General features: G+C 37.9%; 2 protein-coding genes, 1 long non-coding RNA gene and 6 other non-coding genes across 9 annotated transcripts in view; 7 read left to right on the top strand and 2 right to left on the bottom strand.

The window, feature by feature from the left end:
• Positions 1-15,848, bottom strand: part of LOC114456042 (uncharacterized) — a 332,361-nt gene that overhangs the window by 60,084 nt on the left and 256,429 nt on the right. The window lies entirely within an intron of this gene.
• trnas-gcu (transfer RNA serine (anticodon GCU)) lies at positions 545-626 on the top strand. Its single transcript has one exon. It is a non-coding gene; the product is annotated as a tRNA-Ser (tRNA).
• trnas-gcu (transfer RNA serine (anticodon GCU)) lies at positions 2,466-2,547 on the top strand. Its single transcript has one exon. It is a non-coding gene; the product is annotated as a tRNA-Ser (tRNA).
• trnas-gcu (transfer RNA serine (anticodon GCU)) lies at positions 4,320-4,401 on the top strand. The gene has a single exon. It is a non-coding gene; the product is annotated as a tRNA-Ser (tRNA).
• Positions 5,098-5,179, top strand: trnas-gcu (transfer RNA serine (anticodon GCU)). The gene has a single exon. It is a non-coding gene; the product is annotated as a tRNA-Ser (tRNA).
• On the top strand, positions 5,955-8,812 carry adi1 (acireductone dioxygenase 1). The gene is made up of 4 exons (XM_028437515.1): positions 5,955-6,160; positions 6,962-7,081; positions 8,337-8,516; positions 8,635-8,812. Exons 1-4 carry the CDS (start codon positions 6,038-6,040, stop codon positions 8,749-8,751), a joined length of 540 nt encoding a protein of 179 aa, XP_028293316.1. The 5' UTR covers positions 5,955-6,037; the 3' UTR covers positions 8,752-8,812.
• On the top strand, positions 7,249-7,330 carry trnas-gcu (transfer RNA serine (anticodon GCU)). Its single transcript has one exon. It is a non-coding gene; the product is annotated as a tRNA-Ser (tRNA).
• trnas-gcu (transfer RNA serine (anticodon GCU)) lies at positions 8,116-8,197 on the top strand. The gene has a single exon. It is a non-coding gene; the product is annotated as a tRNA-Ser (tRNA).
• trappc12 (trafficking protein particle complex subunit 12) overlaps positions 10,170-15,848 on the bottom strand; it is a 36,948-nt gene continuing 31,269 nt past the window's right edge. Inside the window, exons 10-12 of the mRNA XM_028437509.1 lie at positions 15,091-15,194; positions 12,719-12,806; positions 10,170-12,510 (exon numbers count right to left, since the gene is read on the bottom strand). Of these exons, the coding sequence (XP_028293310.1) occupies positions 12,268-12,510; positions 12,719-12,806; positions 15,091-15,194 (435 nt within the window). The 3' untranslated portion in view covers positions 10,170-12,267. The remainder of the gene's footprint in view (positions 12,511-12,718; positions 12,807-15,090; positions 15,195-15,848) is intronic.

The raw sequence follows: 15,848 nt of genomic DNA, 5'->3' as shown, positions 1-15,848 counted from the left end.
AATTACAATTTATTGTGGCAGTATGTTGGTTTCAACTAATGAAGTTTTTTTTTCTTCTTCTAAATTTCTTAATTAGCACGTGGACGAGAAATTATTAAAAACACCTGGCAACATTGTTTACCAATCTCGTGATCGTCTGATAAGTTTTCCCAATGCTAACGATAATGTTGTGTCTTTACTCCTATGGTTGTTGTTGAATGGATAGTGTAAAAGCATTGACATTAATGCTTCCGGGCTTATTTTGTGACGACTTCGCCCCCTATTTTGTCACCTTTAAATGTCACATCCCACTTTAGCTAAATTAGCGAATGCCATGAATATTACCTAAATCCTAATTTCACGATAAATTATCATCAAACAAAGCGGTTATTAACATTCATAAGAACCACACTGTTTATGTTCTTCTTCTCTTTAATTATTATTATTATTATTATTTAAATATCGTCAAATAAACCGTTTACTTACCGTAAACTTTTCCATAAAATGTCTGTAGATCCATTTACAAACACACTGGAGGGCGCTATGACACTACATGTGTTTTGTAGACGAGGTGGCCGAGTGGTTAAGGCGATGGACTGCTAATCCATTGTGCTCTGCACGCGTGGGTTCGAATCCCATCCTCGTCGTAAGCTTTTAATTCCCTTTCCCTATGATGTGTTCATTTGAGTTTGTTTTAACGCAAACTACGAATTCAAAATGAAAAACAAAAACAATCTAATTCAGTTACTTACACTTACCCAGCTGGTTATAAACACTTAAACCAAGTCATGGCTTTTATACAACTCGCTACTTTTACATTACGGAAGATAAACATATTTAATAATATAATATTATTGTTATTCTAAAGTGGTTTGGATTGAATTGAGTATGTGCGGGTGTAAAATCAGTGTCCATGAACGCACCACTGATGTCATATCCAAACTGCCGCCACGTCTTTCAGTTCCACGATAAAAAATAACAATAAAACCCAAGTTTTACATAAGAACAGCTGATAAAGTGAAATGTTAATTCATTCCATTTTCCTCATAAGAGTTCATTACAATTTATTTTGGCAGGATGACACAGACTGAAGGTGGAGTTAGCAGCATGTTGGTTTAAGCTAATAAAGTTTTTCTTCTTCTAAATTTATTGGACGTGAAATTATCAACAAGACTTAGCAACGTTTACCAATTTTGTGACCATCAGAGGGGTATTCCATACAGGCAGGTTATGTTCAAACTCTGAGTATGTTCAGGCTCAAATGAGGGAAACTCTGAGTATCTCATTCCTAAACGCGAGGAATGTTCTTCTCTGAGTATGTTACCATGGCAACATTGTCCGTGAACTAAACCTGGTCGCTGGCATTTTTAATCAAAGAAACCCTGGCTTTCTACCTGGCTCCGCCCACCTGAACACCATAATTTCATGATTAATTATCATCAACAAAGTGGTTATTGACATTCATAATAACATTGTTTGTGTTCTTCAATGGACTCCTCATCCATTGTGTTCTGCGCGTGGGTTCAAATCCCATCCTCATCGAAAGGTTTTAACTTGTTTTAGGGCAGGGGTCTGCAACCTGCAGCTCTGGAGCCTCAAGTGGCCCTTTGACTCTTTTGCAATGGCTCCCTATAGCTTTTTAAAAAAAAAACCGATTGAAATAAAGAGTTGCTATTGTCCTACAGAGGCTATTATTGATTAATGACAAAAAAAAAAAATCAAGATATAACAATTTGTTAACCTAAAAATAAATCACATTGTGCAATGACTCAGCACCTTCCTACTTCACTTCCTGCAACATCTACAGACCATCAACTTTCCTGCACCTGTGGCTAACCTTAAGTTTTAAATCCCTGGTAAATAACTAAACCAACAAAAACACTATTCTGGAAGAAAATACAGATTTTAATTGTGTGGGGACAGATTCATTTAACCACCACTGTGCAGGTTAAATATGCATGTTTTATGTGTGGCAAGAAATGAGAAATTAGCATGTGTTGATCACATGATCATGTGTTATCAAACTTCAAGTTACTTTTTGTGGCCCTTTAAATACATTCACTAAAAATAATCTTCTTTATATAACATTGTGTTCATGTAAACTGAGATGGGTAAGAATTTGAAGATGCGAGATACTGTTTAGTTGTTATTTCTTGATGTTAATTTATTTCATTTTATTTTAATCTGTTTTTAAGTTGCCATTTACATGATCAATATAAATCAAATCATGAAATCAAACATTATTCTATGTCATTTTAACTGTATAGAATTTCATTCACTGTATTGTCTTCATTGAGAAGGTTTTTTTTCTGGCTCCAGGAGGACTTTAATCCAGGTGAGATGAGGCAAAATGGCTCCTTTGAGAGTAAAGGTTGCAGATCCCTGTTTTAGGGAGTTATTGGAGTTAAAAGATTAAATTTTATTTCTCTCCTTATGTTGATCGGTATGGTTCAGATAGTGCTCTGGAAGGAATGACGATGAGAACCGACGAGGTGGCCGAGTGGTTAAGGCGATGGACTGCTAATCCATTGTGCTCTGCACGCGTGGGTTCGAATCCCATCCTCGTCGAAATTTTTTACTTCCCTTTCCCTATGATGTGTTCAATTGACTTTGTTTTAACGCAAACTACGAATTCAAAATGAAAAACAAAAACAATCTAATACAGTTACTTACACTTACCCAGCTGGTTATAAACACTTAAACCTCATGACAGGACAAGTCATGGCTTTTATACAACTCGCTACTTTTACATTACGGAAGCTAAACATATTCAATAATAAAATATTATTGTTATTATAAAGTGGTTTGGAATGAATAGAGTATGTACGGGTGTAAAATCAGTGTCCATGAACGCACCACTGATGTCACATCCAAACTGCCACCACGTCTTTCAGTTCCACGATAAAAAATAACAATAAAACCCAAGTTTTACATAAGAACAGCTGATAAAGTGAAATGTTAATTCATTCCATTTTCCTCATAAGAGTTCATTACAATTTATTTTGGCAGGATGACACAGACTGAAGGTGGAGTTAGCAGCAAACTCTGAGTCTATCCATAAACTCTGGGTCAACATACCCCGCGATGGGAACCTCTGGGTATCGGATTCAACTAAAGCTGGTATGAAGTGGGTTAATCAAGCCTGAGTATGTACACCTTGGGTTACTTCCGTGCACGCGCGCGACAAAAAGCCATCATCAATGGATCAGAGATTTAATCGAGCTGCCATGGCAACCAGACAGAAAATAGTGATTTATTCACCGTAATGGGTAAAATAAGCCGTTGTTTGATGAATATGAGCCTGTTCTAAAGGTGTGTTCAGTCTTCAGTGACAATAGTGGCTTAAATCACCCATAATTAGTCACACTTTTTGGTCACTTCATCACTTTATTGCTTCAGTGACGTGACGAGCGGTGAATAATATAAATAAAATGTGTCTGAGGAGACGTGGCTGCATAGAGAGCCCTCCTGTTACACTGGATATAAAGACAGTAAATGCCGCTTGATATCGCATCATTTATATTTATTTTTTTATGTAATATTGTCACCAGAGTCATCTCAACGTCCTAAAAAATGTCTTAAAAAAAAACTGAAGCGGGACGCGAACCCGCAAATCGTCACTTATAAGCGTAGGGTCACATTTCACTGCGCCATCATAACTTCGAAGACATATGATCTACAGATTTAACTGTATAACAATATAAAACAACAATTGAGCCTTAAAAGTGGATTTATTTAAATTATCATCTCCTCCTTAATATTATCCACAGGTTTGTATTGAGTGAACTTTACTACAGACGTCAGTAAATGTTTTAATGCAGATCAACCTCTCAGTGTCTTTCACTTAATGATCTGTATCCACAATGTTAGAAAGAAAACTACCGTTTGCACAAAAAAAAAAAAAAAAAGAAAGAACGTAAAGCAACACAACATTAATGATGTGAACACGTCTGTGGTGTGTGATGTTGCTAATGTGTTTCAGAGAAAAGTGTTAAGGTTCATAAAAGTGTTCAGGTGGGCGGAGCCAGGTAGAAACCCAGGGTTTCTTTGATAAAACCTGCCAGCGACCAGGTTTAGTTCACGGACAATGTTGCCATGGTAACATACTCAGAGAAGAACATACCTCGTTCATATCTGAACACCATAATTTCATGATAAATTATCACCAACAAAGTGGTTATTGACATTCATAATAACATTGTTTGTATTCTTCAATGGACTCCTCAAGGTTTTAACTTGTTTTAGGGAGTTATTCTAATTAAAAGATTAAATTGTATTGTTTTCCTTATGATGATCAGTATGGTTCACATAGTGGTCTGGAACGAACGACGATCAGACCCGACGAGGTGGCCGAGTGGTTAAGGCGATGGACTGCTAATCCATTGTGCTCTGCACGCGTGGGTTCGAATCCCATCCTCGTCGAAATTTTTTACTTCCCTTTCCTTATGATGTGTTCAATTGACTTTGTTTTAACGCAAACTACGAATTCAAAATGAAAAACAAAAACAATCTAATACAGTTACTTACACTTACCCAGCTGGTTATAAACACTTAAACCTCATGACAGGACAAGTCATGGCTTTTATACAACTCGCTACTTTTACATTACGTAAGCTAAACATATTTAATAATAAAATATTATTGTTATTCTAAAGTGGTTTGGATTGAATTGAGTATGTACGGGTGTAAAATCAGTGTCCATGAACGCACCACTGATGTCACATCCAAACTGCCACCACGTCTTTCAGTTCCACGATAAAAAATAACAATAAAACCGAAGTTTTACATAAGAACAGCTGATAAAGTGAAATGTTAATTCATTCCATTTTCCTCATAAGAGTTCATTACAATTTATTTTGGCAGGATGACACATTTCATTTTCTTTCATAAAATAGGGCCCGTATACATTTGTATTACTAGCCATTTTTATTCACATTAATCTTTTGTTCACTTGACAAACTCAACATCATTTGATTTCATAACATTTTATAGTACAATCTAATGTAATTGATCATTTTTCTCTGAAAAATATTCTGTATACCAGATACCAAATTAGGAGTTTTCTGTAGATTCCTCCATATTATATTGTTTTCCACTGAAATAAAACACTCATACAGTGACGAGGTGGCCGAGTGGTTAAGGCGATGGACTGCTAATCCATTGTGCTCTGCACGCGTGGGTTCGAATCCCATCCTCGTCGGCTTTTAGCTATCACTCGATTGTGGTGAATTCATATTTCATACTTCAAAACGTCCACTAATGGGCGGTGTTTCCCACTGAAGTAACACCTGAAGACAGGTGGTGATGACAACGTAGCTACAGCTATGGCCATAGTGATAAAGATTCTCAATAGAGAATCTATATGGTGACTTCATGGCTGGAAGTCACCATATTGGAGGTACTCAGCAGGTAAACAAAGCAGATCCCGAACGTCAAATGGTGTTTTATTGGCTGTACTATAACGCATTTTGAGGAGCTTTTCTGGGTTTTCGGTCATCTGTCCATCACAGTGTTTACCTGTGAGCACCTCCAATATGGCCGCGCATCCGGGTTACCGCCTTGAACGTGGCGCACGTGAAAACCCTCTATATGTGGGTAAGTACTGTAGCCATAATTTCCGAATGGCATTTTTTTCGTTCATGCAGGATTATTGAGTACTCACACTTACAAATAGACATAAGTTATCTAAAGCATATATTTTTCTTCATAAATGTTTTATAAGTGGAAAGCACATTTCATATACTTTTTTTAATTTAGTTTTTTTTTTTTCATTTGTCAGTAAAAATGCCTTGTTTGTGTTTTTAGAATGCAATTTTCAATTATGGTGTATATATTCAATGTATTAGAGAGTTCTGTTTGATTTCAGGTTGAGACACATATTTATATTACCTTTAACCTAATGTGAAAAGCCATTTTGTTGACTCATTGGCACTGGTTGTGCCTTTCCAGGCAGCGTTTATCGATTCTCCGCTGATTTGAACGCACCACGAAGCAACAGGAAGTCCCGCTATAGTCACGTGTCTTCCGTACGAAGTTGCTCCAAATCTCTTCTCTCAGCATGTCGTTAGAGGCCTGGTACATCGACAGTTCTGATGAGGACCAGAGGAAGCCTCACAGGCTGCAGCCCAACCAGCCGGTGTCCCTGGAGGAGCTGAGGAAACTCGGTGTTTGTCACTGGAAGGTACGCCACCATTTGGCGTCTTCAGGTTCACACGGAAATCTGTGCTTGTCATTTTAGGCCATGCATGTAAACATTGCCAGTCTGGATCTGATTAAAACTGTTGCAATACAAAATCAAAGTGCAGAAACTGTATGTGTTGTGTTACTTTTAGGTCAGATCATGTGGATTTAGTTGCAGTGCAACTTTCCCCATGATCGGATTAAAAATAGTTTACAAAAAGACATTACAGCTAGTGAAATTGCATTTCGAAAATATCTTAAATAATAATCTGATTGTCTGACATGTAATAAACCGCCTTTTTAGAAGGAGAACAGGTAACCTTTTTGTTGTTGTTGTTGCCAGGCTATCCGTACCCAGCGCCTCTCATTGGCCAGTTTTGGCCACGTGATAGGTGCACCACGTGACTTAAAGTTCCGTCAGTTTTATTTTAGTTCATTATTTATTTTTAGTGTTTTTTTGCTGTGTTAAATATGTTAAAATGAAAAACATATAAATGACAAAAGTGGGATTTGAACCCACAGCAACAGTAGGAAGAATTATTGAGTGATCCTTACACGGTGAAATCACGAGCACATTACACTTATCGGAAAACGTACCCAGGATAATAATGATGATGATGATGATAATAATAATAGACATTTTATAAATTGCAAAATCCAACATAAATGGCCTTATAAAAAGTTAAAACGTAACAGACACCTTGCATTCTAAACTTGGCTCAGATAGATAATTACAGAATGTAAATCTCCTACATCGGTTCATGATTCCTTTTATTTTGCTTATAATTTTCTGATTCTCCAGTTGAACGCAGACATCTACGAAACCGATCCGGAGCTGGAGCGTCTCCGCAAAGACCAGGGTTACTCCTACATGGACATCATCACCATACACAAGGACACGCTCCCCAACTATGAGGACAAGGTAACCGTTCTTTCCAATCACACCCTGAAATATGCAGTTAGTGAAAGAATGTAAACGATGAATAAAAAACGGTTGGTTGGATTGTTGTCTCTTTAGCGTCAGGTGTTCTTTGTGGAACATTTACACCTGGACACAGCTTTTCCACTAAAGTTACACTCAGTGACAGTGACGAGGTGGCCGAGTGGTTAAGGCGATGGACTGCTAATCCATTGTGCTCTGCACGCGTGGGTTCGAATCCCATCCTCGTCGAGTTCTACCCTCATTTGTGGTGAAATGATAACAGCGACCGAGGGAAAACAGATGTTGGACATTATTTTGAAAAATTGTAGTTTCTCTGGAACAGTGAGAATCAGTCCTTAGTTGGGTTTTTGTCTCCTTAGCTGAAGATGTTCATACTAAGCTTGGGATGGTGCTGCTGTTTTCCTACCACTGCTAATCCATTGTGCACTGCACGCGTGGGTTCGAATCCCGTCCTCGTCGAGTTTTACCCTCATTTGTGGTGAAATGATAACGACGGTGACCTTTATTTTGGAATATTTCTGCACTGTATGTTGTAATATGTGTCGTTCTGTGGAGCAATGAGAACCGGGACTATGTTTGATTGTTGTCCAGGGTTGAGGTTGATTATAAATCTAATCACGTAATTGGTAAATAATTACAATTATGACATAATTATGATTTAAATTTTAAGTGAAAAAAACATGTTGCTGTTGTAATGGTAAATTGAATGGTAATTGTGTTCAGATGATTGACTTTGTAATTGTCATGAACATTTTATAAAAACGGTCAATTACAATTGATTTTAAACACAAAATGGGATAACCCTGTTTCAGTTCAGTAGTAACTGAGAATGTAATTGATTACAGGGGGAAAATAATAATTGTAATTGGTCACCGTAATTGTAATTAAGTTGTTTTTGAACACGGATAATTAATTGACCCCAACCCTGTTGTTGTCTCCTTAGCTGAAGATGTTCTTTGTGGAACATTTACACCTGGACACAGCTTTCCACTAAAGTTATAAACAGTAACAGTGACGAGGTGGCCGAGTGGTTAAGGCGATGGACTGCTAATCCATTGTGCTCTGCACGCGTGGGTTCGAATCCCATCCTCGTCGAGTTTTACCCTCATTTGTGGTGAAATGATAACAGTGACCGAGGGAAAACAGATGTTGGACGTTATTTTGAAAAATTGTAGTATGTGTATTTCTCTGGAACAGTGAGAATCAGTCCTTAGTTGGGTTTTTGTCTCCTTAGCTGAAGATGTTCTTTGAGGAACATTTACACCTGGACGATGAGATCCGGTACATCCTGGATGGCCATGCTTACTTTGACATCCGGGACAAGGAGGACCGCTGGATCAGGATCTCCGTGTCCAAAGGAGACTTGATCACTCTGCCGGCCGGGATCTACCACCGCTTCACAATGGATGAGACGGTTAGTGCCAAAAAACCATCAACAGGAAGGGATTACACCTGTGATTTGTATTGCACGTGTCTATTAATTTGGAGCTTGTTCAGACTTGGTCACATGTCCATCTCTTTGCTCTTCTCAGAACTTCACTAAAGCCATGCGTCTGTTTGTGGGAGAGCCGGTGTGGAAGGCCTGCAACAGGCCCGCTGACCACTTCGACATCCGACAGAAATATGTAGCTTCTCTACAGGGATCCTGAGCCTGGAGCTTTTACTGCTAATATTACTCTGGTTGAGAACAAGTAAACTCACACAAAGTTATTGGTGTCAAAGTTTTTCTATGAAAACGTGGAACACTCGACTGAAGATTTAAAGGGATCCTCCATTGTTTTTACAAATGTGGCCTAAAACCTTTAAAATGTCCTGATTAGAAGATCTATGCCTAACAAAACGCATTATTTTGCACCATATTCGTTCTTATTAACTTTTAAAACTACTTTACCATTTTCGAGCCTGTGCGCCGCCATGTTGAAATGACATCACTGGTGACATAAATCGCCCCTTTTAGTCCATTGAGTTCAATGGGAGGTGAAGCATTCAGGATCATTTAGCAGCTTTTTCAGTCAAAATGACAACTTGTGTTGCTTTGGGTTGTTCTAAAAATCAGTCAAAGTTAAAAAAAAAAAAAAAAGTCAATGTGAACCTCTTTTGTTTTACCTAAATTTGATAAACAAAATCAGTGACCCAAAAAAAATCAGTGACTGCAGGGGGCGACAGTTCCATCTCTGCTGTTTCAAATACAGACAACCAGGATTGACTGCTTCTCATTAATGCTGACCCAAGTTGAATCTGTCTGCTGCAAAGAACTAATGGTCTGGTCAGAACTGGTTGATGGTATAGTTTAATGGTTTAAGTCTGGAGTTTTTGCTCTTCTTCATGGCGTCTATGAAACAACAGAGTTGGAACTGTCGCCCCCTGCGGTCACAGATTTTTTTCATCAAATTTTGGTGAACAAAAGAGGTTTACATTGACTCTTTGAAATTTGACTGATTTTTAGAGCAACTCAAAGCAGCACAAGTTGCCATTTTGACTGAAAAAGCTGCTAAATGATCCTGAATGCTTCACCTCCCATAGAACTCAATGGACTAAAAGGGGCTAATCACATCACCAATGATGTCATTTCAACATGGCGGCGCACAGGGTAAAACAGTCCCAGTTTTAAACGTTAATAAAATGAATATGGTGCAAAATAATGCGATTTGTTAGGCATACATCTTCTAATAACGACATTTCAAATGTTTTAGGCCACATTTGTAAAAAACAGTGGAGGATCACTGTAACACTAAGAGTGAACCGCACATTGATCAGGTTCTTTATATATAAAAAATCAGTGGAAACAAGAATCTAATAGATGGAAAAGTGGCGTTACATGAGCTGGTGTGAATACACTATAATCTGCCACTAATGTAAATGATTGTTCTTACACTGTGACTAATATTCCATTCACTTTCAATTTGTAGAAGGCATAATGATGAGAAATATTTGATAGCAGCATATTTGAATTCAAGCTGCCAGGTGCCTTTACTTCCAACTCACCACTTCATTTAAAAGTGTCACTTTTGCTTTGAGATTAAAATGAATTTCATTTTCACTTTGTGTCTTTATTGCATTCCAGACACACGTTGTAAAAAGATTTATTTTAGAATAGAACACAATTTCTCTGCATATACATCAACAAGATCAGCACAGTATGTAAACAGCTAGGTAATTATCTGTATGTACAGCGACTGAATCACAAAGAAAGGGAACAATGTTAAAAAGACCAGAAGAGGATGAACAAAGGGAGCTTTAATATTAACCTGTGGACTGATAACTCATTATTAGCTGCAAAAGAACGCTGTGAATAAAGTGATAATGCCCTTTTCCAGTGTCCCCATTAGCCAGCTGCCTCCTCCCTTTACTGGGTGACTTATCTGTAGTGGTGTGGATCAGAGTTCATCGCTAAAAAATCACAGGTTTTGAAAAAAAATGACTTAAACTTGCCTAAAAAAAAAAAAGAATCCAAGTACGGTGAGGAAAGCTGAGCAAAAATACTGGAAACAAGACACAATCAACTTTAAATCAAATGGTCTTTCAGTGCAGAACGAAAGACATTTAAATAGATTATTTGTTTAAAATATCAACCTGTCAAACATCCAACCTATTGTTTGCATACAGATGGATCTGGTCTGAAATGGTTGAGCACTTCAGTTAAAAATATGTCTCACATTTCTGTTAAACACCGGAGCCACAATATTTAAAAACAAAACACAACTGTAAGATTTAGTATTAAAGCAGTGTTTCTCAGTGTGTGGAGCGCCCCCTGGTGGGAAATGGAGATATGACAGGTGGTGGGGACATTAGAAACTTCAGCTCCAAAATGAATAAAACGAAATAAAAACCTACACACACAAAGAAAGTAATAATGAGAATCCTAAAAATGTAGCAGAAATTAAAAGATCATTAGACTGCATTATTAGTGATGTGACCCATGATTTACGAGTTTTATTTTATCCATGAAATATGTTATTTGCATTATGAAAACATATTTGTTCATTTCATACATGCACTGAATTTCCTTTTTAGTCACAGATTGCAAACAATGTTTTGTTATTTCCTGTATTTTTTTTGACTACTGCACTTTTACATTTGTTATTCATGCAGGTGATCAGTTTAATGGAGTTGATTTATATGTTACTTTATATCCGTTTGTTCAATAATTTTGGAAAAATTATATTTAGCAGGATTATTTGGGGGCAATGGGTGCAGGTGGGGCTTAGATTTTACCCAAAAAAAAAATGTAGAGAACCATTATAATGTAAATATTTACAGGGCATGTTTCGGTTGTTTGCCCCCTAGTGGCAGGTAAGGGTGTTCACCATAATAGCAACTAATTGAAAAGAATGTGGTTTAAAACCAGTCGTAAAAAATATGCATTTATTTCTATTTTATTAAAAACATTCTATAAACAGCAGACATAAGGACATTTTTTAGTCGTTTGTTGGTGCAACATGGACGTATCTGCTGTGAGGTTGTGAATCTAGAGAGAGGAGAGTTCAGCTCTCACTGTGACGCTGATGTATCGCACTGTGAGCAGTGATTACACAATGTGGACCAATGATACCCAGAGCAACGTCTCCTGTAGCCGCCGGCAAACAATGGCTGGCCACATCTGGATTAGCGCTGTGGAGATGATTAGCTCCATGCTATCGATCCTGTAACCTTTCCTCTGCAGGTCACTGACATCACCATCCCCAGTCCTTCATCTAAGTTCATGACCTTATTGAGCCTCGGCTTGTTGCTTGGCAACAGCCAAAAGTATCTGGTTTTGAAATTGTTATTTTGCAACCTGTGTTGAACTACAACATTCCAGACATGGATTTGTATCGACTGTAAAAGGGATTTATGTGAGTTTTGCATGGTTTCCAGTATTTTTGCCAAAGCTAAAGCTACCCATGTCGGCTTTTTATTGCAGTTGAAACTCTCAGGAGGAACTCAGACAAGCACATGTTCCCCAAACTATCCTTTAATCTGACTCAGTAGGATCTTTTCCTTCACTTATTGAGAGTTGTTGTTCCTACTGGTTCAGTGCGGTGCATTAAAGAACAAAATCTGGGCTTGGATAACTAAAATTTCCATGATTTCAGGAACAACATCTTTCCGTCATTCTGAATTACAACAACGATCCCTCCTGAGGTTGACTCCTGCATGGTGGAGCGTAAATCTTCTCCCAGTCTTCAGACCAGTTTGAGGCACTGTGTGTTGAAGCTGTCGCCCTCCCGACACGCCACGGCCTCCAGCAGCGCCTGCTTCTTCTGAGTGCTGCGAGACGACTCCAGCTCGTACATGGTGGTCAGGTTGAAGAGGACGCTTTCGTGGAGGTAGAGTGCGGGGTCCTGCTGAACCAGGCTCTCCAGCTGGCCCAGGGACTCCTTCAGCCGCCCCAGGTAGAGCAGGCACACCGCTGCGTTGTTGTTAGCCTGTTCGTCGTACACAGGAAGCAGGGGATGGGGTCAAATATAATTGTAATTGCATAACTGGTAATAAATTACACTTAGAATTCAAATCGTAATTGGAAAAAATATGTTGCTGTTGTAATCGCAATTGAATTGTAATTGAGTTCACAAACTTCACAAAAACATCCGTCCACCCACCCATTCATCCATCCATCCATCCGGTTCTACTCACCACTGGGTTCTTTGGGTCAATTTTTAACACGTCAGTGAATGATTGGTGCGCCTCGTTGTAGTTGTTCTGACTGAGGGAGAGAAACGCTCTGCAACAACAAGAACATACACACCTTCTGTACCAACTGAAATAAAACAGTAGCTAGAGTAGACCAGTGGTTCCCAACCCGTTTTCTCTCTTTCTAGAATCATCGTTTAATAATGTGTTATTGTTGCCAGGATTAGTGAACAAAGTGACACCAGCTCACATTTTCTAAATCTGCATTTTATTCATATTTGAGAAAGTGAAGTACAGAATACAGTTGTTTAGGATTGTTTGTGGTGTTTTTAAAACATTTTTTTAATTATTACCAATGTTTTAACATTTCAGGGGGCCACATTTGAATTCCAGGTGACCCCATATGGGGTCACGACCCTAAGGTTAAAAAAACCCTGCAGTAGACTGAATAAAGCTATGATGTGATGAAATTTAAAATGTACTTTTAGTCTTAATTTACTGATTGAAAAATATTTGTAGTTTTATTTACATGATTAAGATATAATAGAGAGAATCCAGGGAGTAAAACATCATGTAAAATGTGTCAATTTCGCTCAATTTTCAGAAATGAGTTTCGATTGAATTTAGACGTTGACAGCTTTATGGTCTTATCTCGATAAGTTGCTGGAAATAATCAATGATTCCATTATTAATGTAGTTTTCCTCAGGTGTTTGAGCATGACACTGATGTCCAAATGCATTGAGAAAAAATCAGAAGATCCCAGACTGAAGTTTTTCAAATCCAGGGAATCATAAGCTCTCACAGGCCTAAACCATAGACATATATAGGTAGATGAATCCATGTACCCTTCATTCTTTGGTTATTCCATTTTAAAAACAAATCAAAATAACAAATAAATGGTGTGGCTATTTTGTTTTACTGACTTAAAACCAAAACAGAAATACAGAAAAACCAAATAAGCGGAATCTTGTTCCGTTTGTGAGATTTTTGGATATTTACAAGGAATTTAGAGCGAGAGCTGAAGTCCGCTGCGTATGGTTTCCCTCTACAGGTCCTAGACCAGGTCTACTCACACAATAGGACTGTTTAAGATTAATCCAGCAGTTTTCTGTTCCTGCTCCTGTTTTCATTCAGTCTGTGGATTTTTTAGCTCGTATAAAGCTGCTGACGTTTTAAGTTAATAGTTTTATGGTATAGGCGATCTTAACATGTTTATGGTCTGAATAGTATCCAAATAAACTGGTGAATTACTATCAGCTCTGAGGCTGGTATGAGGACCAATGGATGTTAGATTTTCTACGATTTGACACTTTTGCAAAAACAATTACAGCTTTTTTGATGGCAGTAAAAGTATTTATTTTGCACGTTATAATACCATTAAAGGCAGCCGTCAACACACACGGAAGTTGATCAAAAGAAACGAGGAGCACCAGTAGATTCATTACACCACCTCTGGTTCCTTTAATCATATATCAAGTGCATGTTTTACGTAACATCCCTTTTTTTTAGTTTTGATTGATTTATGTATTGATAACCAGTAATGTGACTTATTGTCCGGGAGCAAAAATACACCCAGTCACCAGTTTATCTGGATACATTTTAGACCATAACACTGTTCGGTAAAGTTGGCAGATATTCACAGATTTGGACTTCCAGCATCAATAACTCTTTAACAAAACGTCATCGACACATAGTTGTGAGGTGGACAACATGATACGAGATACGCAGCAGAGCAAAAGTCTGTCTGTGTGGTGATTTTAAAACGTTTCAGTTTCCCCGTAAATATCCAAATATCAGACAAACAGAACAAGATTTAATTTTCAAACAGAAAGTTTGGTTTTTCTGTATTTCTGTTTTGGTTTTAAGTCAGAAAAACAAAATAACCACACTGTTTATTTGTTATTTTGATTAGGTTTTAAAACAAAATAACCAAAGAATGAAGGGTACACAGATTTAAATGGGACACGTTCTGCATTTGCGTGGATTGCCATGTCTCGTCACTTCCTATGCTGTCTTCGATGACGTTTTTCGCACTATCAAATAAATATTATGCTAAAATCATGTAAATAATTAAATCTTTTATCGACCAACTCACTGCAGGTCTTGCATATTGTTAAATATCACAAAATGTGATGGATTTGAACCATATGATGGCGTACACACTACACAGCTGCATTGGCAGATAAACCTCTGTTTACATGACGTTACCCGGGCTCTGCCTCACACTTCACATCCTCTCAGGTCAGACGTACTGAGGTGTGACTTCCACACACAGGGAGGAAGCAGAAAGCTGTGAAAAGCCCTGAAGAGAAGAACCCGCTTGCACGGAGCAACAGCAGCAGCAGTGAGGTGATAACAGGCCACGCGCTCCTACCTGTTCATTAACACACACGTAGTGTGGCTGCACTGGTTTCCTTTCATCGAGCACTCTTTCTCCACATCCAGGAAGTACCTCTCTGCTGTCTTAACATCTCCGATCTAAAAAACGTAAAGCAAAGGGATATTAATGCTGACTGATCCCACACTGTGCACAAGAGACACAACATGAAACTGATGAATCAACTCATTAACATACACACATAAAAATACACTAAATTCGACTTGGTAGCTGGAGGACGCTTTTCTTCTTTTTTATTCTGTAAAGAAAGCTGATAACTATCTGATTTTGGCCCAAATTAGTCTTCCTTTAGCTTTAATATCAGATTTGAATTCCACCATAACATGTTGAGCCATATCGTAACTGCTGACTCTAAGCCCCGCCCAATTATAGGAACATACAGCTGCTGGGTCAGGGACCACAAATGGTCTCAGACATGTTCATAGAGGCCATTTGCATAGTACATGCTACATTTATTAATGTCATCTAATTTTTTTTAATCTAAGAAGCAATAATGTAATATTCAATTTTCTTTAAGCTTTTTTCCTATTTAACTAACAAAAAATATGGTCTGTCTTCAATTTTTTTTTTAATTTTGTTTAATATTTTGCAAGAAACTGCAAATACAAAGATGAGGAACAGCTATTTGACCCAGGGTGGTAATATCAATATAGGTGAGGCCTCCACCTTTATTCACCTCTACCTACTCCACCTTTATTAATATAATTATCATCGTGTTCATTTGTATATAAGTA

Source organism: Gouania willdenowi, chromosome 22, assembly GCF_900634775.1.
Source record: "Gouania willdenowi chromosome 22, fGouWil2.1, whole genome shotgun sequence".
In the NCBI taxonomy this organism is placed as follows: Eukaryota; Metazoa; Chordata; class Actinopteri; order Blenniiformes; family Gobiesocidae; genus Gouania; species Gouania willdenowi.
The sequence above is the reverse complement of the archived record's forward strand: the minus strand, read 5'-3'. Positions and strand labels throughout refer to the sequence as shown.

Excerpts from the sequence above, each read along its gene's own strand:
- adi1 (XM_028437515.1), top strand. The coding sequence starts at position 6,038 with ATGTCGTTAGAGGCCTGGTACATCGACAGTTCTGATGAGGACCAGAGG. Across the intron at positions 6,161-6,961 it reads TCGGTGTTTGTCACTGGAAG|TTGAACGCAGACATCTACGA; the intron begins GTACGCCACCAT and ends CTGATTCTCCAG. Across the intron at positions 7,082-8,336 it reads TCCCCAACTATGAGGACAAG|CTGAAGATGTTCTTTGAGGA; the intron begins GTAACCGTTCTT and ends TTGTCTCCTTAG.